Raw genomic sequence first — 20,534 nt, 5'->3', positions numbered from 1 at the left:
GTGTGTGTGTGTGTGTGTGTGTGTGTGTGTGTGTGAGTGTGCTGCGTTTGGTCGAGTTCAAATCAGGGTCGACGGAAGGGCACTTGGCTTTGCTCGCTGACTGGGGAGTATCCTTGGCAACTTGAACCGTCTTTCTCACATCTCTCTCCACCACACACACGCCACGAATCCATCGATATGCATGTCCATTGCATTCTAAACACTACAGCTTGCTCTTGGGCTTCGAATCTCCATCGATGACGACAAAACAGTTCTGTGCGCACAAGGGGAACTTCGAACCGTAGACTTTTGCCTGCGCCGAACTTGCCTGGCCCTGTGCGTTCCTCGCCGCGATTCCTTGAGCGATGACAGCCAACCGGAACCACGCCCACGCTTTGGCGGCTGTCCAGTTCTCCAGTGGGTACGAACGGTTGGTTCCCTGGCAGTACTGCTTGATCAACGTGCTCTCTAGCGGTACAGGCGACTGGTCCTCCGTCAACCCACCCAAACTCAGCAGCAGACTCCCTTCCTTCCGGCTCTTCTCCCAGATCTCCACGTCATTGATCGTGCTTGCATCGCTACACGGGATGCTGTACGGCTGGAGCAGGTTCCCGAGATCGCTCAACGGGTGTCCCAGCGTGGACAGCTCCCAATCCAGGATGCCGATCACGCGCGGCTCCGTGGGGTGGTAGATGAGGTTGTCGATCTTGTAGTCTCCGTGCACGATGGTGTTCTCATCCTTGGGCATGTTCTGTGCGAACCAGCGGAGGAAATCCTCGCCCCTTGGTAGGGGACCGACAGGCTGACCGGTACTCTGGTCCTCAATCTTGGCCTGGATCGCCGACACGCGGCCGAGGGACTTCATCTGACGTGTGTAGAAGCCTTCCCGCTTGCCGTAGTCGCCGAGACCGATGGCGGAGGGGTCGACGCGGTGCAAAGCGGCAAGGGTGTCGATGGCGGACAACCAGCACTTTTTGCGCTCCTCTTTGTCGGAGATCTGAAGGAAGCGGTAGTCTTCGAAGATTCTTCCGTCGACAAAGGCCATCACGTAGAAGGCGGTGCCTACAACCGCCTTGTCCTCACAAAGGCAGAACACTTTTGGTACGGGGACCGCGTCTTTGCTGCCCTCCGGCAAGCCGGCAGTGTAGTCGTGAAGCGCCTTGAGAATGCGATACTCGCGCTCGACAGCGTGAGCCGTGGACGACATGAGCGATCCAGGCGGTTTCTTGCGCAGCACGTAGCGCACATTGTTCTTGTCGAAAAGGATGTACGTCGGATTGGATTGGCCGAAAGAGAATTGCTTGACGGTCACGGGCGCCGCAATGTCGGGGACGTTTGAGGTGAGATAGGAGTTCAAAGCGTCCAGGTCGAACGCGTGGCGCACGTCGCCGTAGTGCTGGCCGACCTTGTCTTCTGGCATCTTTGCGGTTGCGTGTGGGTGATGGGTGGCGTGTGAATTTGTATGCGTTCGATTGTGGTGCGCTCGGGTGTGTGCTTGCGAGCGAGAGTTGGTCTCCGAGAAGCAGTCAATCTCGAACGATCGACGCTGATGGGGTTGGTAAGCGTTGAAAGAAGAAAGACCGTGGATGGTGTCCCAGGTTGTGGTCGTGGATGTGGGGCAGGAAGACGAAAAGAGTGCGGGGCAAGGAGGCGTGTACCGGCACACGCTACGTTGGCCTGTGCAGCCGACCCGCCTCGCGACGGCGCTCGTCAGACCCGGTCCAACCGGCACCCTTGCCCGCTCCGAGCGCCCAAAATTCTCAAAAATTCAAATTGGTTGGCGTACCGGCTTCTCTAGGCGTTTTGCTTAGCCGGCGTCTGCAAGCCAGAGCCGGCGAGCTTCGAATTGACCTTTTTCGACCGGGACGGCACACCCGACCGCAAGCCAGCCTCAACATTTGCGAAGCTCTTGTTCGACACACTGCACTCAGCGTGGATGCGAAGGAGCAAGCAGAGGCCACGTGCACACACTGAAAATGGGAAAGACAACGAATCGTTACGAAATCGTGAAGTATACGGAAAGAGTCATTACAAGAGGGGCACGGAGAAGAGAGACGATTAAGAGAACATCGGAACAGGATACGGCGAACAACGGCGGACCACAGGTATACAGCGACGTCGCGGCCTAGCCGAGAAAGGGTCTTCTCCAGCTATCCGAAACGTCAAACACGAATGTCCCCTCGCAGGAATCACCGTTGATGGATTAAGTGCTTGCGAAGAGACCTTCTTTTTGGGTGATTCTGCTTCCCGATCCTCGACACCGTGGGTCCGTCCAATTGAATTAAGCGCGCCTCGCCCTTCCGGACCCTTCTGCAACGACTCGACCGAAGATCAGCGATTGGAGAAGGCCAAATCTATCTATCGAGACGCCGGAGAAGACACCGAAAGCGCAGAGCGCGCTTAGATCCAGCCGATCAGGCCCTTGTTTCGGGCGCCAAAGACGATCGAGAGGAGCAGAACCAGAATGGCAAGTCGCTTCGTCACAACTTTTCCGACCTCTTGGAACGCACGGTGTGAACCCAAGGAGCAGAGAGAAGTGAGCCGTCCAAATTCGCGGGAGGGGATTTCCGAGCGAGATACGCCAAGCGCGTGAAATTGGTTCCGCCAAGCATTATTCGCAGCAAGTCCGACCGTCGAAAAAATCGAGCAGAGGAGCGGTAACCAAGCCAGCGCACGGGGAGCGCCGACCAGAAAATCGAGACGATGGAGCAGAGGGTGGTCGTCAGTCGATGCGATCAGGTCACGTGATTTGAGAGCCCCGTCAGTATTTCCAGAACATACATTCGCATCAGAGGAGTGGCAAAGGAGGAGATAGTCCACCAGAAAGGGAAGGAGAGAGAAAGGGGGTGCGTGTCCGCTGCTCAGTGTGCTGTTCCACCGAGATCAAAGGAGCGAGATTGAGAGCGTAAAGGAGATGGACCATGTGCTGATGTGTCGATGGGCGCAACAGTCGAAATGCAAGACCGACTCCGAGCAACGGCAATCGCAAGGCCCCACAGGATTGCATGACTGAGCGCACAACATCTTCGTCTGTGCACGATGGAGTCTGACTGGCAGATAGCACGGAAGAGGGAAGGGAATACTGGACAGGCTCAATCGAGACCAAGAAGACTTACCGATGATGACTTGGTTATGCTGCTGTGTGGGTTGGAGGGACGCTTGAAGGTCATCGAGTACTCGGCGAGCGCGCTCATCTTCTTCAGGTTGGCCTCCGTGTACGGTGGGTATCGCGAAGACATGACGAGCTCGATGATCTTGCCGAGAAGACCGGTCGAGGGGGCATCCAGGCTGGCACGCTGGTGGCTGAACTGGTCGAACGAGGCCTTGCCATGGTAGTTACCGTAGCCGGAAGGACCAGTACCACCGAAGGGCAGAGCATCGACGGCAAAGTGAAGCAGCGTGTCACCCTGCACGCAGGCACCGGAGCGAGTGTTGTCAAAGAAGAAGTCCTTGACCTTGCTGTCGCCGGCAAAGAGGTAGAGCGAGAGGGGCTGGTCGCGCGAGTTGATAAAGTCGACGGCCTCCTTGACATTCCTGACAGACATGATGGGGAGGATAGGACCGAAAATCTCGCCGGTCATGAGAGGGTCATTGGGCTTGACATTGGCTACGACAGTGGGAGGAAGGAACTTGGAGTTCTCATCACCCTCGCCGCCAAGCACGATCTTGCCCTTGGTACCGCCGAGCATGGCGTCGAGGCGCTTCCAGTGACCAGGGTTGATGATGCGGGCGTAGCTGGCCGACTCCTCGACACCGCCCTTGCCCTTGGGGAAGAAGCGCTCGTACGCCTTCCTGAGCTCGGCGATGAACTTGTCCTGCAGCTCGGGAGCGATGAGCACGTAGTCGGGGGCAATGCAGGTCTGACCGCAGTTGAACGACTTGCCCCATAGGATACGGTGAGCGGCGATGCTGAGGTCGGCGCTCTTGTCAACGTAGACGGGCGACTTGCCACCGAGCTCGAGCGTGACGGGGCAGAGCCACTTGGCAGCCTTCTCGGCGATGATGCGGCCGACGGTGCCGTTACCGGTGTAGAAGATGTGCTCGAAGCGCTGGTCGAGAACAGCGGTGGTCTCTGGGATACCGCCGTTGACGATACGGTAGCACTCGGGATCGAGGTACTTGTTCCACAGCTTGGCGATCAGCTTTGCGGTGTGGCCAGCCACCTCGGAAGGCTTGAGGATGACGGTGTTACCGGCAGCGATGGCACCGACGACAGGACCGATCTGGACAGTGATCGGGTAGTTCCAAGCGCCGAGGACCAAGACGGTACCCTTGGGCTCGGAGCGGATCTTTGCGCCGTGCGCAGCCCAGGCGACGCCGGCCCAGGGCTTGGTGGGCTTAGCCCACTTGTCAAGCTTGGCAACAGCCTCGACGATCTCGTTGGTGGTGCCCATAAGCTCGGCGAAGATGGACTCGAAGCGCGAACGGCCAAGGTCCTTCTTGAGCGACTCGACAAAGTCGTCCTTGTGGTCTTTGAGCATGTAGGCGAGCTGCTTGAGCTGGTTCTTTCGGTACTCGATGGAACGCGTCTTGCCGGTCAAGAAGGCGGCACGAAGGTCGCTGACGATCTGTGGGATGTCATCGATGTTGGTGTACTCGAGGCCGGCATCGGCGGCGGCGGCTGGCTTGCCTGACATGGTGAATATGCGGTGTTGCGGGTGATGAGATACGATTCAAAGATGGCGGGGTTGATGATGGGAAGCGATTGATGTGGCAGAGGTACAGTTATCGAATCGCGACTCTGGATGGACGTGACGGTGTAAAAGGAAGGTGCTGATGATGGTGATGATGGCTCTAGTGGCAAAGTGATCTCGACGAGAAGAGAAGATAGGAGGCAATCACAATGGCAGTCCCGGGGGCTTCGTCAGCTGAGGCTGCGGAGAAACAGCAGAAGCGCTGCGACAGCGGCGGTCACGGCAGCGGCAACTTTTCGGCTAAGTTGCAGAGCGAGAAGCGATTTCTCCAGTGACGCGCATGCATGTCTGTGCGGAAATTGTGCTTTCAGCGAGAAGATTGCTAGCCAGCGCCGCCCAAAATTGGCGGCTGCGGGGAAGGCTGTCGCAAAGCACTTGAACAAGCGAGACGCTCGTCTAGGACAGTGTGGCTTTGCAGCGTCTCGCAATGCTACATGCGACTCTCTCGCTCTGTCACTCACAGTGTGATGCGGCGGACGTCGCTTCCGAACCAAGGCTGGAGTAAGGTGAAGCAACCCACAGTGACACACGGCACGCTCACGCCCATACGAGTCTACTGCTCGCGGCGCCGCCGATGCTGCCTTGACTAGGAAATCGGCGACATTGACCCGCGTGGCGGAGGTGGTGCGAGGCCCCTGTCGAAGCAAGGGAGCAAGCACAATGGGTTGTTAGCTTATCGGCTGGCAGCAGGAGGCTTTGACCAAAGTTACCACCGCCCCGTCACATTCTTCTTGTCCGCAGATTTCCCCGCCTTACGGCAGCGATTGCGACTCGCTAGCCTGTTCGCAAGAGGACCGACCCCGGCGACACCGACAACTGCTGCGGCTCTGTGATCCGTCGGCACCTCCTCGACCCTGGCGGATGACAGACCATAGGATCACGTTTGCCCAACGTGCTATCGGAACGGTTCCGTGAGCCTGGTCTCTGACGTGGGGATTTGAAGAAAGCTTTCAAGAAAGCGCTGGGTTCGATATTCGCTCATGCATCAGCGACCCATCACCTGGGCTGTGGCGCTCACTGTTCTTTTCTTGAAGCCCCATAAGCTTGATCGAGGTGCCTAGATGCTCTGACGCACTTGTTACAAAGCTTCAACGAATTCGGCTTCCAGCGACGACGTCAGCTTGGTCACGAACAAACGCCACCTCCAAATTCGGTCCCTCGGCTACCAGAGATGGGCGAGGTGCACGAACCGCGGATCCAGCGTCATCATGGCGGTCAATGGGGGATGGATGAATTCTCGCTTTTCTATTAATTTGTTAAGCTGACTCGGTCTTATTGGTCAAATTGTTAGCTCTAGTAGAAGAGACACCTTTGGAGTTATTCATAGCAGAGTGGGGAAGAGCGCCATGATGCACGCAATCAATCGCAATTCAGGGTCCAGCTGCATCCAGCGCATGCAACACCAAGCTTTGGACCCTGCTGAAAGCGCTGGCTGGCCCCTTTACTCATCTGTTCGGCGCCAGCGAGTTGTCTGCGCAACACTGTCCGCTCTGACGGAACGGCCGAAGCGCAGCCTGCGTTTGGGAATGTGACCGATGGCAAGTGATATCGGACTCAAGCCGAGAAGCTGACCGCATCCAGAGAGGCGTGAGAAAACGTCCCGCGCTGCGTCGGAAGCGGATGGACGTGTTGCAGTTGCGGCTCAGTCCTGTGACTGCGCCCACTTCCGCCTTCATAATCATTCAGCATCTTCACTCTTTTCCATCATCTTCGCCTTGCTAGCTCTCGCAACTCTCTCCCGCCCAATCGCTCGCGAGATCCTGCCGGCAGTCTTTCCGATTGTCGCTGATTAAACCACTTCGTCCAAGCGGACCACATTCCGCCGACGATCATTCACTCCAGCAATCTCGTCTCGTCCCGCCCCATCGTGCCCGCAAAATGGCATCGCAGTCTGACAGCGCCGCTGTGGCTGGCAGTGTCAACAGCGCAGCAGAAGCCAATGGCACCTCTCCACAGGCGACGCCCACCAACTCAGCAGCATCTCTCACTGCGACGCAAGAGAACCCGTCGGCGACTGCTTCAAACACGTCCGCAGCTGTATCAAGCACGCCAGCTATCGACTCAGCTCTAGCAGGAGATGCCCTTACAGGCACGGCGGCGCCATCTGAAGCTCAAGTTACAGCTCCTTCCGTCCACAGCCCCGAAGCGCCAGACGTGACCGCAGCACCGACAACAACATCAGCTTCTGGCTCCAGCACCGCAGCGTCCATGCTGCCTCGTGCTTCCTCGGTATCTTCTGGCTCAACCACCAGCTCGGGTACCGCGACACCCACAGCGAGAGCTCTTCCAGCTCGCGGACTCCTTTCAGCGTCCACCTCCAACAGATCCCTGTCTGGCAGCACCGCCAGAACCACCGACGCCGCCCAGCGCCCTTTCCCTCGACCCGGCGCTCAGATACCTTCAGCACGTGAACGTTCCGCGCCTTTTGTCGCTCCCCGACATAGCCTGGCTGCTTCCGCCATGGCATCTACCTATGCCGCACACAACCAGATTCCTTCAATTTTTGGCTTCTACTCGCACGATGCAAACCCTACCACGCAAGTCAGCACCGCCAATGCATCCACCTACCAGCCGCCCGTCAATTGGCGCCAGCCAGCCTCTCGGACCGCACCAACTCATCAGCGCGCCGGCTCCAACTCACCCGTTCCGGCTCGAGCAGTCCAAGCCGCCTTCCAATCACCCATCTCCAGCCCACGAACTGGAGCCTTGAGCTTTTACGCGCCTGCAGCTCAGCGAAGTCAAGCTCGCAGCACGTTCAGTAGTTCGACTGCTTCGCGTTCCGAACAGCGAAGGTATAACTCGCAATCAGCAGTCACTGGGCCCGACTCGAATCTGCCGTCTTTCCATCTTCCCACTGAGCAGCCTACTTTCGAAGAGACGACCACCATCTCCTTCACTTGGACCATCCGCGACCTGCATCTGCTGCGCGAGGAAGTGGAGCTCTCTCCTCCACCATCCGAAGGAGGCCGGTCGGTCAGCGCCGGTGCAGGAAAGAGTGATGTCTGGACGAGTCAACCTGTCTTTGGCGACAACAAGTGGAAGGTCGAGCTCGTTCGTACCACCCGGCCCCTTCCGGGCGAGGCACAGGCTCCTTTGAATGGCTTGCACAATCATGTGGACGACGAAGAGACTACGCCGGCCTCCACCACAAGCGTCGATCCAATCGCTATACAAGATGATGACGCGACCGCAAACGCTCCACGTTCCAGCATCACCATCCTTTCGGTCTACTTGACTGCTTTGGTCCTGGACTACACGAACGCCGACGTCGAGATTCCCGCTTCCATCATGCTGGGGCTGCGACCGGTTCGCGCCGCTGTCGGAAGGAGTGGCGCAGAAAGCGGCGGCTATCTGTGGCGACGCTTCTACGACTACACCTTCCAGAAAGAAGCCGACCTTTTCACCTGCCACGACCTACCAAGCGTTTCTGAGATGCTTCGAGATAGCAGCGTAGCACGCGATGATGCGGTTACGTTGACCCTTCAGCTTGGCCTAGGGCCTGGCCACTCGCGCGGCAGGTCCAGCCAGCTCGACGACGGTGCCTTGACCCGTGCACCAATCGAAGTAAAAGGCCATCATCTGGTTCCCAGGGCCATGCTCAGTTCCTTGCACGGCTTGCTCGATGACGCCAACACGGGCGATGTCCGTATCTTGGTGCGCGAGAGAGGTGTCTTGCTTCCTGGCTCATCCGAGAGAGACTCCATGTCCGATGACGGTCACTTCGATGGGACCATGGCCACCGACAGTGGGCGCATCGTGCCCTACCCCGTCGGGTCGAGCTTGCCGGCTTCCTCGGCTGAAACAGAGGCAGGCACTTCCGCTCCCATTGAGGACGACCCAGACCGCATCTTCGTGCGCGACCGTGTCTTGTGGGCGCATGCGAGCGTGCTCAAGAGCCGCAGCGACTACTTCAAGACCATGCTCACCTCGGACTTCAGCGAGGGGATCAGCCGTAGCTACGGTGATCCTGATATCAGCGAGGGGCGCGGCCGCAACGTCCGTACTCTACAAATTTCCGACGCCGACTTTGTCACTGCCTACCGGTTCTTGCGATATCTCTACACCGACGACATTCATTTCGCCGATCAGGAAGACGTGCGCAGCGCTATATTGGACGAGGAATGGGCGAGGGGTGCTGATCAGGGCTACCTCACGGTCGGATCAGCGAACGAAGACACCAACCACCACGGCATGCGCCAAAGTATGCTTTCGAATTGGACATCCATCTCGCAGCTCAAGGAATTCAATGACTTTGAGATGGACGACGACACAAGCTATGCATCGCCATCGGATGCTACACCGGGCAGGCGACGAGACTTGTCCGGCTCCTTTGTCCTGCAGGGATCATCCTTGCACACTGCCGCGTCGACGTCAACTGCTGCTACGACATCTGGATCTCTTCGACAGAGGACAAGCGCAGCCTCATCTGGAGGCGTTGTTGGTAGCGCTCGCCCCTTGTCGGCCCCGAACTCACCTTCAGCCGCCACAGGCGCAGGCGGAGCAGGCAAGCATCACGCAGCGGACGGAACTGCAGCCCACCGCACAATGGCGGAAGCATCAGCGACTGGGACCTCAGGCTCACTCGATCCGCACGACCATCCATGCGCTGACCCCGGACCCGCCTCTGCCCTTTCGATCTACAAGCTCGCCCATCGCTACCACATGCAGGATCTGTCAAGACTCGCGGCGCTCCACATGGTCGCGACGCTGACACCGCAGTCGGCGTTCCCGATGCTGCTCGCCACGTCGATGTACGAGGAGCTCCATGCTCAGATCAAGACGTACGTCTACCAGCACTGGCACCTCGTATCGCACACGCAAGAGTTCGAGCGTTGCTGCGACGAGGTCTCGGTGGGCATGTGGGGAGCCGATGCGGGCAAGACGATGCGAGCGTTTGTGAGGAGTTTGGTCTCGCCGCTGCGGGCTGCTCAGGGTTGATGAGTCGCCCGCGCGCTGAGGCTGGGCTATCCTGGGACAGCCCGAACATAGTGGCGACACTTCAGAGTCCTTTCTCTGCTTGTTCGCTTCCGTAAGTGTACAGCAATAGCATTGACCGTCTTTTTACACTTCGGCGTCTTGGATGAGCCTGTGGCATGATATCTACACTGCTCCGCAACGAGCTTCCCTTCTGCACCATGCTAGCATCCTCCTTCTTCGAGGTTCCGCCTACTTGCCCTTCTGACCCTCAGACACGAGATGGTAATCCTCGGGCTTCTCGCCACTCGTCCCTTTCTCCCGCAACTGCTTCTCCTTGCGATCCACCTTCCTGTTGACGCTCGACCAGCTCTTTCCGCTCCCCACGAACTGCGCAAAGAAGCCGGCGACGCCGCCCATCCTCGCCTCGTCCTCGGCCAATCCACCTGCGGTATCGGCGCGCTGTCGTTCGGCGTCCATCTCTTGCAGCGCCTTGAGCATTGCGTTCCTAACCTTGTCGGTGAGGTCGTTTGCGTCTTGTGCGGTGAGGTGCTTGGTCGGAATCGGCTCTAGAACCTTGATCTTGATGACGCCCGATTCGAAGCGGGATTTCGAGTCGAACAGGCGGTTGTAGTTCTCGCACACCACGGGGACCACCGGTACGCCGGCCTGGATGGCGAGATGGAACGCACCCTTCTTGAACGGCAGCAGGTCGGGAGTTGCCAACCCGGACCGCGTGCCTTCGGGGAAGATCCAGAGTGAAAGCTTCTTGCGGTTCATCGTCGCGCCGATCTCGCTGAACGTCTTGACGCTGTCCTTGAGGTTCTTACGGTTGATGAACACCGCACCGGACAGCTTCATGAACTGACCAAGCAACGGTGCGAACTGCAACTCCTTCTTGGCCATGATCGATGCGTGGGCGGGGAAGATGCGGCCGAGGTAGAGAATGTCCATTGCGGTCTGGTGGTTTCCTACCACTACGGCGGGGACGGCCTTGTTGAAGTTCTCCTCGCCTTCAACAACAAACTTGATGCCGACGAGCGGCGCGGTGAGACGCCAGAAGGACCGCGCAACGACCTTGTTGATGTTCAACCTCTGACCCGGGATCAGCGACATGATGACGGAAACGACGATGCCCCAAACTGAGCAGATTCCCATTCCCGCGATATATAGGAACGAGTTGAGGTAGAAACGCAGCTTCTGCGAGCGAGGCGAGATCAATGCCAGCAGCAACAGCGCCCCACCAGCGACGGTGGTGAGCGATTTGGAGAGCACCGCCATGACGAACGTGAGCGTGGTGGTGAGGAGGTGGACGAGGTAGGTGCACGGGTTGGAGGAGCGAGGTTGGGTCATCAACGACGATGATGTAGGAGGTTGTGCTGCCGCGCGACGTCGATGGTGAGTGGATGGGGAAGAAGTCAGGATGATACCGTGTCTGTGGTTGCGCTTGTGAAACCGGAAAGTTGGCTTTCTGAGCAACGCACAGACGACAAACCTCTCACGCTTACCCCGCTGCTCGCGATTCGACCTGCGCGTATCGCGGAGATCAACCAGCGCGTAGACAAATTAATTTTAACCCAGGAGCACAGCTCGATCTCACATGGAAGAAACAAGGGAGAGGATGTCATCTTCGTGCTCAGCGTCCACGATGCTGGTCTTTATGTGTTTGGCAGGGCTGCAAAGCATGGTAGCATCCTCTCTGAACATGAAATGCCAGCCGGTCGCAGGTAAGGGTCCCAGCTGGACCCTAATCACAGTACTACTGTCAAGATAGGCGCTTTGTCTTGATACAGAAAAGAAATCGCTACGAAAAGGAGGCATCAAAAAGGCGTCCCTAGCTGTACTTGCGTGCTCATCTCGACCGGACCTCAACTTCTCTGTCGAACGTCGGTCGTGCGTACACTCGTGCGATGTCATGCGCAGACCGGCAATGTTGGGAGCGGTCTGCGATTGCTAGCCGAAACGCTTGCTCTCGAGCCACTGTGGGGTAGCCTTGCATCGCGAAAAGCAAGTGAAAAGATTGCCGACGGCTGGGAGACTTCCATTAGCGCCTAGCCAGCCACACGCACCGGCGTACTTCGCTTAGTTCCCCACACGCATCCAACGATACGAGAGCTCGCTTGGAGATCTGACCTTTGTCTGTCGTCTATGCTCAAGTCCCTTCGACTACTGTCCGCCGGCGGAACGCAGTGTAGGGCCGCAAGATGTCAATGTGGGGTTCACCGGCGACTATGAACTCGCTGGGACGTGTGGGAAGGGGAGGCACCAAAGGGAAGGGATCGAAGCGCACAAGATGCATTGCCGATGGTCAATTGTCGTGGCTGGGCTTCAGTCAGCACATGGACCCAACGAAGTTGCCGGTGGGCAACGTATGACCCCACAGTAATGTCCACAGACGCCCGAACACGTTGTGTGCTCTTCGAGAAGCAGACAGGCAGCGGTACACCCGCAAGGTCTTGTCAATCAAGAGTACGGGTCCCACAGCATTCGGAGCGACGGCAGTGGTGAAGGAACCGTCCTTCCCCCTCGCGGTGGGAGCACATATATACCAACCTGTCCTCGCACCAGCTCGAAGTAGATCCACTCCATACTCCGGCAGCACTACCCAGCCTCACTTGAGTGTGGCCTCGCCTTACTGACGCAATGCACATCAAACGAGCGATCACGCTCTCTCCGATTGCCCTCCAGCATCTCAATTTCTCCTTCCCTGACTGCTCCGCTCCGCCCCTTTCCACCAATGGCATCTGCAACACCTCTCTCGACTACTACTCGCGCGCATCCGCCCTCGTGTCCGAGTTCACGACCACGGAACTCGTGAACAACACCATCAACTTTGCGCCAGGCGTACCCAGGCTCGGCATCCCCAACTACCAGTGGTGGACAGAAGCACTTCACGGCGTCGCCGGCAGCCCTGGTGTCAACTTCAACCCGGACAACACCGCCGAGTATGGGTCCGCGACCAGCTTTCCGCAGATCATCAACCTGGGCGCTACCTTCGACGATGCTCTCTACCAAGAGGTCGCTTCGCACATCGCCAACGAGACGCGCGCGTACAGTAACGCTGGCAAGGCAGGACTGAACATGTACAGCCCGCTCAACATCAATGCTTTCCGCGACCCACGGTGGGGACGAGGTCAAGAGACCGTGGGTGAAGACCCTCTCCACCTCAGCAGGTACGCCGTCAAGGTCGTACATGGTCTTCAAGGTCCTGCAGCTCTCGACGAGAACAATCCCCGTCTTTCACTTGCAGCCACGTGCAAACACTATCTCGCCTACGATGTCGAGGAGTACCAAGGTGTGGAGCGCTATCAGTTCAATGCGCTCGTTTCGAAGCAGGATCTGGCCGATTTCTTCCTGCCTCAGTTCCGTGCTTGTGTGCGCGACGGAGGTGCAACGACGCTCATGACCTCGTACAATGCTGTCAACAGCGTACCCCCCTCGGCGAGCAAGTACTACCTCGAGACCCTCGCCCGCAAGAGCTGGGGCCTGAGCAAGCGTCACAACTACGTCACCTCGGACTGCGACGCTGTGGCCAACGTCTACGACGGCCACCACTACGCCAACAACTACGTCCAGGCGGCGGCGGACAGCATGAACGCCGGTTGCGATCTTGACTGCGGTGCAACGTACAGTGATAACCTCGGTCAGGCCCTCGAACAGAACCTGACCGACGTTGCAACGATCCGCCGCGCCGTCACACGTATGTTCTCGTCCCTCGTGCGCCTGGGATATTTCGACAGCGCCGAATCGCAGCCTCTGCGCCAGCTCGGCTGGAACGACGTCAATGCAGCTCCTGCGCAGCGTCTGGCGTATACGAGCGCTGTATCGTCCATCACGCTTCTCAAAAACCACCAGTCCACGCTGCCGCTCAAGAAAGACTCGCTCAAGGGCAAAAAGATCGCCGTCATCGGTCCCTACACCAACGCGACCTATGCGCTGCGCGGCAACTACGACGGCCCATCGCCGTTCACCATCACCGTGCTGGACGCTGCCAAACGAACCTTCACCGACTCGACCGTGGTCTGGGCTAACGGGACCTCGATCAATGGAGCCTACAACTCGACCTCTGCTGGTGAAGCTAAGAGTGTTGCTTCCGACGCCGACGTGATCATCTTCGCAGGCGGTATCGACCCGACGGTGGAAGGCGAGTCCCTCGACCGTACTTCCATCGCATGGCCATCGAACCAGCTTCAACTCATCTCCGATCTCTCCTCGCTCAACAAGACGCTGGTCGTCGCCCAGTTCGGCGGCGGGCAGGTGGACGGTGCGCCGCTGAAGAGCAACTCCAACGTCGGTGCGCTCCTGTGGGCGGGGTACCCGGGTCAATCCGGGGCACTTGCGCTGATGGATGTCGTTGCTGGTAACGTAGCCCCTTCAGGACGACTGCCCATCACGCAGTACCCCGCGGACTACATCGACGGGCTGTCCGAGGCAACGATGGCCTTGCGCGCGAACAAGACGGCTGGCTACCCGGGTAGGACGTACAAGTGGTACGATGGTAAGCCGACCTATCCGTTCGGTTTTGGATTGCACTACACAAAGTGGAGCGCGTCGATGGAGTCTCCCAGCACATACACTATTTCGAGTAGCGAAGAAGGTTACGCGGAACACGTCGAGGTGGCAAACGTCAAGGTCAACCTCAAGAGCATTGGAAAGGTCACCTCCGACTACGCTGCGCTGCTGTTTGCCAAGCACCAAAATGGACCTGCACCCTATCCCAAGAGAACGCTGGTTGGGTATGCGAAGGTGAAGAGTATTTCTCCAGGCGAGCAGAGAAGCGTCGAGATCGTGGTCACCCAAGCTGCACTGGCTAGGGCGGATGAGGGCGGAAACGAGATTCTCTACCCCGGAGAGTACACGCTGGAGCTCGACACCGAGGGCTGTGGAGAGGGCGAGCTGGCAAGCACAAAGTTAATGCTCGAGGGTCAGGCGAAGAACGTGATTCCTTGGGTGCAGGGAGACATGTCGTAGGTGCTGTGGTGTCCTAGGTCTCGTTCCTTTTCAATTGCCACGAAGTTCTTGAAATGGATAGCGTCGCAGATCGTTTGTCTCTCCACGACTCTATCGGCACCTATCTGACAGAAGAGACTGCACTGTTGCTGTGCGACTTGGCCTGTCGAGCGACGTTTGGAGACAAGGTCGATAAGACACCTCATCTTCTCAACACAGTCAAGTATGAACGGCGGCGCTGCCGGCAGGGGCTGCAGCTACCAAGCGCGGTGCAAACCCACAAGTTCGGCAACATCCAAGTCCTCTCCTTTCAGGGCATAATATGGCCACGCAACGGATATGCCACTGGCCCGAATGCCACTGTTGAAGCCGAGGAGCCTGTGAAGGGCCTAGCCGCTAAGCAGGAGGGGGAAGGAATAGAACTGGAGAGAAAGACCAAGACATTATGGATCACGGAGGCAAAGCGCGGCTCAGCTTTTTTGAGATGAAGGACTCATGGGAGGACATAGAGTTTCTTGTCGGCAACGAGTTGCGGAAGGAGCTGCGAGCGATGGGTGCAAGTTTCTGGCTTTTCAAGAGATAGAAGTCGTACTTTTAAACGCCAACGCGGTCCCGTTTCGCGTCTTCATATGACTCAACCGTGTCGCGAAGGGTCATACTGTATTGCATGTGGTGCTGACGAGTGGCGACGAACGATCCATTTTCAATGTCCAATCTAGGCGGTGGTCGGAGCAGCAGCGATTCCGGGCAACCGCATCAGCCGCTGTACTTCTTTATCCTGCCTCGTCTCCTCCTCCTCCGCTCTCACCTTCTCCGCCTGTCGCAACTTCCACTGTTCCTCGAGCGCCTTCTGACTCAGTGTCCTGCTGGCGATGACGAGCTTCCACCACTTGAGGTAAAGCTCCTTTGCTGCAGCCTCTTGCTTTCCTCCCCAGGGACCGGTGGAAGCATTCTGGATGCGGGCGTAAAAGTCGCCCTCTGGAAGTTTTGCGAAGCGAGCACCATCTATGCCGTCGACCAGGCCTGCGACGTTGTTGGAGCTGAGTATGGGTGCACCGTACTTGAGGAGCCACTCGGATAGTCGGGCGGAGGACCAGAAGAAGACGTTGCGGCCCAACGGGTCGGGCTGCAGCTCGATCCTCGCATGCGGGGAGGAGACGAGCGCCGAAGCGTATCTGAAAGTGTTGAGCGTGGCAGCGATATCCACTTGATCCGGGCTGGCGGTGGCGATGAACAGCGTGTGTGTGGGCTGCCTCGAGTACAGATCGAAAGCTTCCTTGAGCGCCAGGGTGAGCTTGCTGGATCGGAAGGGAATGTGCGGTGCCGCCGCTCCAGCGTTGCCCGTCGTCGGCGGTGGTGCAGGTGAAGTGCGGGCACGAATGCAGCTCTTGAGCGTCATGAGGCTCGTGTTGATTGCAACGGTCTCTGCCATTCGGGTCGCGTTGCTCGTTGCGCCTGAGGCGGGCGAGTGATCCGCAGCCCTCTCCGATCCCGCCAGGTCGACCAGCTGGAGCACTCCCGGCGTTGCGTTCTTGTCCCTCTTTGGCTGGCACATGATGCGTATCAATGCGTGGCTTCGCGAGCTCTGCGGGTTCTTTTCGGTGCCCCTGGTGATGCGTTGGGCCCACGCGCCCTCCACCTGCGCCAGCATTTCTTCTGCTGTCAGCACCGTCTTTGTCGTGGCTTTCGCGAAGGTGCTGCTGCCGGCGATGTTCTCGGCGATGAGCACGCGTGCGTTGGAAGCGTCGAAAAGGTCGTTGACCTTGTTCTTGCCGTAGATCTCGATGGCTTGGAGGGTGACATCGCACTTGTCAGCGTTGGAGGCGAAGAGCGAGGTGATGGCGAGGCGAGAGCATGCGGAGAGGGTATGCGTCTTGCCGCTGCCGGTTTGACCATAGGCAAGGACGGTGGCGTAGCCGCCAGAGAGGACGAATGGAATCAGAGGCTCGACGTGTGTGCTGAAGAGGTCTTCGGTCTGCGCGGAAGGGAGGTAGCATTGATCCGAGGTGAAGGCATGCTCGGTGTGCGTGGCGCTCGTGTGTATGTTTGTGCGCGGCTCGAGGACGGTGGCTTGGGTTTGTGAGTCATCGGTGCTGATGAGAGGTGGTGAAGAGGTAGTCGGGAGGAAGGAGGGTCGGACGCGGAAGAGGACTGTGAAGTCTCGCTCCATCGTTTGATTCTGAATGGAAAATCGAGACTCGAGGGAGCGATTGTCAAAGTTGGGTGAATGATGGATGATGATAGAAGATGGTGATGGTGTGGAATTCGAAAGTGTTGCGCTGTTGGAAGTGCAAAAGTGTTGGTCTCTCCCGCACCTTTATCGTTTGGCCACGCGCGCGCTTCTCCGCACCGAGTCTTGGCACTTTTGGCTCAAAGAGAGAAAGCGGCGGCGGCGGTTGGATGATTTTCCCGCGGGCTTGATTTTTCGCAGATTGTCAGATTCTCGTTTCGTCAGCCTTGACACCGGAGAAGGCCGATTGAGAGCGTGCTAGCCGACGGTGCAGAGAGCGCCGTTTGAATTTCTTCCTGCTTTTGCCGCCGTGGATCGACACACCTGCTGTCAAGAAGAGCAACAATCTTAATCGAACCGCAATCTCGCTTAGACACGGCTCGCATCGGCGCAGCCTTGTCCGACGGTGGCGAGCCTTGCATCTTTGTCTGAGACGCAGTGTTCCCACCTCCCGGGTTCCGAGCAGCCGCAGGCGAAGAACCTGGGGTCGAGATAAGAAGATTTGAGTACGAGCAGCATCCGCCTCTTCTGAGCTGGCTGCAGGCACGGGCGCTAGCAGTGTCTTCAACGCAGGAAGGACTGAAGCAGAACTCCGTTTGAAGCGATGCAATACAAATAGCAGAGGCTTCCTCATTGCTTCGACCCCAACCCTTCTGCTCGACATCTCTCATCCTTCAGCAAACCCAGCTCGATCACGATGCTGGCCGCCACCTTCCAAAAGAGCTCGGCAGCAGCCCTGCTCCTGCTCCAGCTCGTCACCCTCTCCCTTGCCTCCGCCATCCCCCGTCGTGACCACGACTCCAGCAGCTCCAGCTTCGTGCTCGAGCACCACCTCGGCAACCTCTCACCTTACTTCGACGCGCCAGTCCCCAACCACCTCTCGCTCGGCGTTCCCTCTGGCTGCCATGTCGACCAAGTCTCTCTCATCCACCGACACGGTTCTCGCGGACCCATCTCGTCCGAGATTGGCTCCGTCCGCAACCTCTCGTACTACCTCAACAACCATACTTCCCTCCTCCGCTCGCCAGTCTCTGCGCCGCCCCAGCGACTCGCCTTCCTCTCGGAGTCCGGATGGAATGCTGACGCCCTCAAGCAGGATGATCTCACCGCCGTTGGTCGCCGCGAGCTCTTCTCGCACGGCGTCCAGATGCGACTTGATTACCCGCACCACAACACCACCCTCTTTCTGGCGGGCCAGCAGGACCGTGTCGTCGAATCTGCGCAGTGGTTTGCCGCTGGCTACCTCGGGAAGGACGCTAACACCACCGGTCAGCTCGATCTCATCAGCGAGAGCCTTGGTGTCAAGAGCTATATAACGCCAATGGAAAGTTGTGCCACGTGGACCTATGCTTCCGGTGGCAAGCCCGTCGCTGACTGGGGCAACGTTTACCTTCCCCCCATCGCCAAGCAGCTCAATGCCGAAGTTTTGGGTGTGTGGCCCGGATTGAACTTTACGCAGGACAACGTGCACGGAATGCTGTGGGCGTGCGCGTACGATCTGGCCACCTACGGTTCTGTTTCCAAGAGTCACTGGTGCGGCGTCTTCTCGTCCAAGCAGATCAAGCAGTTTGAGTACGAGCTGGATCTTCTCATGCGCGGTGCCTTCGGGTATGGGCTGCCCAACAACTCGGGTCAGGTGATGGGCTCGCTGTTCGTCTCGAACCTCACCCAGCGCTTGACACAGCCCGAGTCGTTCAAGGAGCCCAACGGCCAACAGAGGAGTCTTTTCTTCGACTTTGCTCACGATACCACCATCGACCTCATCCTCACCTCCCTCGGCCTTGCTGCGGACAAGAGCTACCCGGTGGACGGACCCATCAACCCCGCCCGCAACTGGAGGACAAGCTACCAGGTCCCCTTCGCAGCCCAGATGGAGTGGAGGAAGGTCATCTGCCCGGGACAGCAGAAGGCCGACATGATCCAGCTGCACCTCAACAAGGCGCCCTTCGACCTGGGTCCGCTGTGCAAGACCGACAAGTTTGGCGGTTGCGATCTGTCGGAATTCTTGGATGCAGAGGCGGTCAAGGAGGCTAACGCAGTGCAGGTGGGCGATGCCGTTTGGACCGCTGCTTGTGGGCAGTAGGCTGATACCTAAGAAGAAGACATCGCTTTGTATACAACAGACACCTCTGCAGCGCTTGCAATGGAACCTTACCAGGACCCGACCGCACAGAGGCGTGTGCTGAGCCTCCCAACGTCGAGCAGCTGAGAGGCGAGAATCATTCGCTGCACTCGCATCATCAAAGTCTAACAAACTTCGATTTTCCTTCGGACCGCCTCTGCGGGGAAGCAAAGTGGAGAAATTCCAGAGCGGCATCTTACGCAAAGCTGCAGCGCACGGACTGAACGCTCTTCGGCCTTTGTCCGGCCATCATCGTGCGACTCTATCTTCGTTTCTTACCCACGCTCATCCTCGCTCTTCCTCATTTCTGAGCTTGCAGCCCATTCTAGCTTCGTCTGCCTGCCGTTGATGTTGATTCGACCCGCAGCACGCATTGTCGCCATCACCAGTCGACTCTCGCCTCTCCGCACCGCTCCACTTCGCCCTCTTGTACCCGCCGTCAACCTCGTCCGACCGTTCACCATGTCGTCCTCCGACAAAGCGCCCGAGCCTGTGATGCCGACCTTCGAACGCACGCCGCTGCCCGACTTCTCCAAGTCGAACCCACTCGGCGCGCCCAATCGCTACGTCTCCACCGCTGCCTGCCTCATCATCGGCGACGAAGTGCTCAATGGCAAGACCAAGGATTCCAACTCGAACTACTTTGCCAAGTTCTGTTTCGACCTGGGCATCGAACTCAAGCGCATCGAGGTGATCCCGGATGACGAGGAGGTGATTGTCGAAGCGGCGAAACGATTGACTTCGCAATTCGATTTCGTTGTTTCCTCCGGTGGGATCGGCCCGACGCCGGACGATATCACCTATCAGTCCATGGCGAAAGCCTTTTCGGCCGATGGGCAGCTCGTGTACGACGAAGAAGTGATCCGACGCATGGCAGAAAACCTCAAAGCGCGACAAGTCAACACGGACGGGATCAGTGAAGACATGATCACAGCTCGCAAACGTATGGCCCTATTTCCCGCACAACACGCAGAAGTGATCTTCCCGACGGAAAAGCTGTGGGTGCCCGTCGTGCGCATGGCCGGCAAACTGTGCATCCTCCCCGGCGTACCGCGCTTGTTCGAAGCGCTCATCGACGGATTCGAATCCTACATCCCCCTCGACCCCAACCGTCCTAGACCCTACCGCGTCCTCATCCACACCAGACTCCCCGAAAGCAATATCTCCCCCTTCCTCGTCAGTTTGACCGAAAAGTGCAAGCCGCTCGACATCAAGGTGGGCAGCTACCCCAAGTGGAACAACGGCGTAGACGTCAGTTTGATCGGTAACGACTGGGATAAGCTGCAGGAGCTGATCCCCGAGGTGGAGAAGGAGGTCGATGGAAAGCTCATCGAGAGCGGTCAGCTGGGTAAGAGCAGGGATCAGCCTCAACAGCAGCAGCACAAGATTTGATTGCGCAACACTTTCGCTCGAAGTCAGCTTCGTACACAGACAGGAACAATTCGCTCAGACAGCGTCGTCATGGATGACGACTCTCAGGAAGGATGGAAACACGACTTGGTTTCAATCGCAAGACATTGGAAAAGCGGTGACATTGAGTGACTTTGCTTGAATGCGGGTGACAATGAGAAGAATCAAGTGGGGGAAATGCGAGTGCGACGCGGATCAATTGCTGTGTCGGCCTGAGGCATTGCTGAGATGCCAT

General features: G+C 58.0%; 8 protein-coding genes across 8 annotated transcripts; 4 read left to right on the top strand and 4 right to left on the bottom strand.

Moving 5' to 3' along the window:
* Positions 1 to 202: 202 nt before the first annotated feature.
* PSEUBRA_003586 (Aminoglycoside phosphotransferase) lies at positions 203 to 1,399 on the bottom strand (the record flags this gene model as incomplete). Its single annotated transcript, XM_016436650.1, has 1 exon — positions 203 to 1,399. One exon carries the CDS (start codon positions 1,397 to 1,399, stop codon positions 203 to 205), a length of 1,197 nt encoding a protein of 398 aa, XP_016291946.1.
* Positions 1,400 to 2,379: 980 nt separating this feature from the next.
* Positions 2,380 to 4,616, bottom strand: PSEUBRA_003585 (Aldehyde dehydrogenase; the record flags this gene model as incomplete). Its single annotated transcript, XM_016436656.2, has 2 exons — positions 2,380 to 2,475; positions 3,096 to 4,616. The coding sequence occupies 2 exons, from the start codon at positions 4,614 to 4,616 to the stop codon at positions 2,380 to 2,382; spliced, it is 1,617 nt and encodes a 538-aa protein (XP_016291945.2).
* Positions 4,617 to 6,881: 2,265 nt separating this feature from the next.
* PSEUBRA_003584 (BTB/POZ) lies at positions 6,882 to 9,611 on the top strand (the record flags this gene model as incomplete). The annotated part of the gene is made up of 1 exon (XM_059465101.1): positions 6,882 to 9,611. One exon carries the CDS (start codon positions 6,882 to 6,884, stop codon positions 9,609 to 9,611), a length of 2,730 nt encoding a protein of 909 aa, XP_059320607.1.
* A 228-nt stretch (positions 9,612 to 9,839) lies between these two features.
* PSEUBRA_003583 (Phospholipid/glycerol acyltransferase) lies at positions 9,840 to 10,940 on the bottom strand (the record flags this gene model as incomplete). The annotated part of the gene is made up of 1 exon (XM_016436652.1): positions 9,840 to 10,940. One exon carries the CDS (start codon positions 10,938 to 10,940, stop codon positions 9,840 to 9,842), a length of 1,101 nt encoding a protein of 366 aa, XP_016291943.1.
* Positions 10,941 to 12,230: 1,290 nt separating this feature from the next.
* Positions 12,231 to 14,558, top strand: PSEUBRA_003582 (Glycoside hydrolase, family 3, N-terminal; the record flags this gene model as incomplete). The annotated part of the gene is made up of 1 exon (XM_016436667.1): positions 12,231 to 14,558. The coding sequence occupies one exon, from the start codon at positions 12,231 to 12,233 to the stop codon at positions 14,556 to 14,558; it is 2,328 nt and encodes a 775-aa protein (XP_016291942.1).
* Positions 14,559 to 15,252: 694 nt separating this feature from the next.
* On the bottom strand, positions 15,253 to 16,707 carry PSEUBRA_003581 (Kinesin, motor domain protein; the record flags this gene model as incomplete). The annotated part of the gene is made up of 1 exon (XM_016436649.1): positions 15,253 to 16,707. The coding sequence occupies one exon, from the start codon at positions 16,705 to 16,707 to the stop codon at positions 15,253 to 15,255; it is 1,455 nt and encodes a 484-aa protein (XP_016291941.1).
* Positions 16,708 to 17,464: 757 nt separating this feature from the next.
* PSEUBRA_003580 (Histidine phosphatase superfamily, clade-2) lies at positions 17,465 to 18,850 on the top strand (the record flags this gene model as incomplete). Its single annotated transcript, XM_016436676.1, has 1 exon — positions 17,465 to 18,850. One exon carries the CDS (start codon positions 17,465 to 17,467, stop codon positions 18,848 to 18,850), a length of 1,386 nt encoding a protein of 461 aa, XP_016291940.1.
* A 501-nt stretch (positions 18,851 to 19,351) lies between these two features.
* PSEUBRA_003579 (Molybdopterin binding domain protein) lies at positions 19,352 to 20,281 on the top strand (the record flags this gene model as incomplete). Its single annotated transcript, XM_016436678.1, has 1 exon — positions 19,352 to 20,281. The coding sequence occupies one exon, from the start codon at positions 19,352 to 19,354 to the stop codon at positions 20,279 to 20,281; it is 930 nt and encodes a 309-aa protein (XP_016291939.1).
* Between the last annotated feature and the right edge of the window lie 253 nt (positions 20,282 to 20,534).

Source organism: Kalmanozyma brasiliensis (genome assembly GCF_000497045.1).
Source record: "Kalmanozyma brasiliensis GHG001 unplaced genomic scaffold PSEUBRA_SCAF23, whole genome shotgun sequence".
Taxonomy (NCBI): Eukaryota; Fungi; Basidiomycota; class Ustilaginomycetes; order Ustilaginales; genus Kalmanozyma; species Kalmanozyma brasiliensis.
The sequence above is the reverse complement of the archived record's forward strand: the minus strand, read 5'-3'. Positions and strand labels throughout refer to the sequence as shown.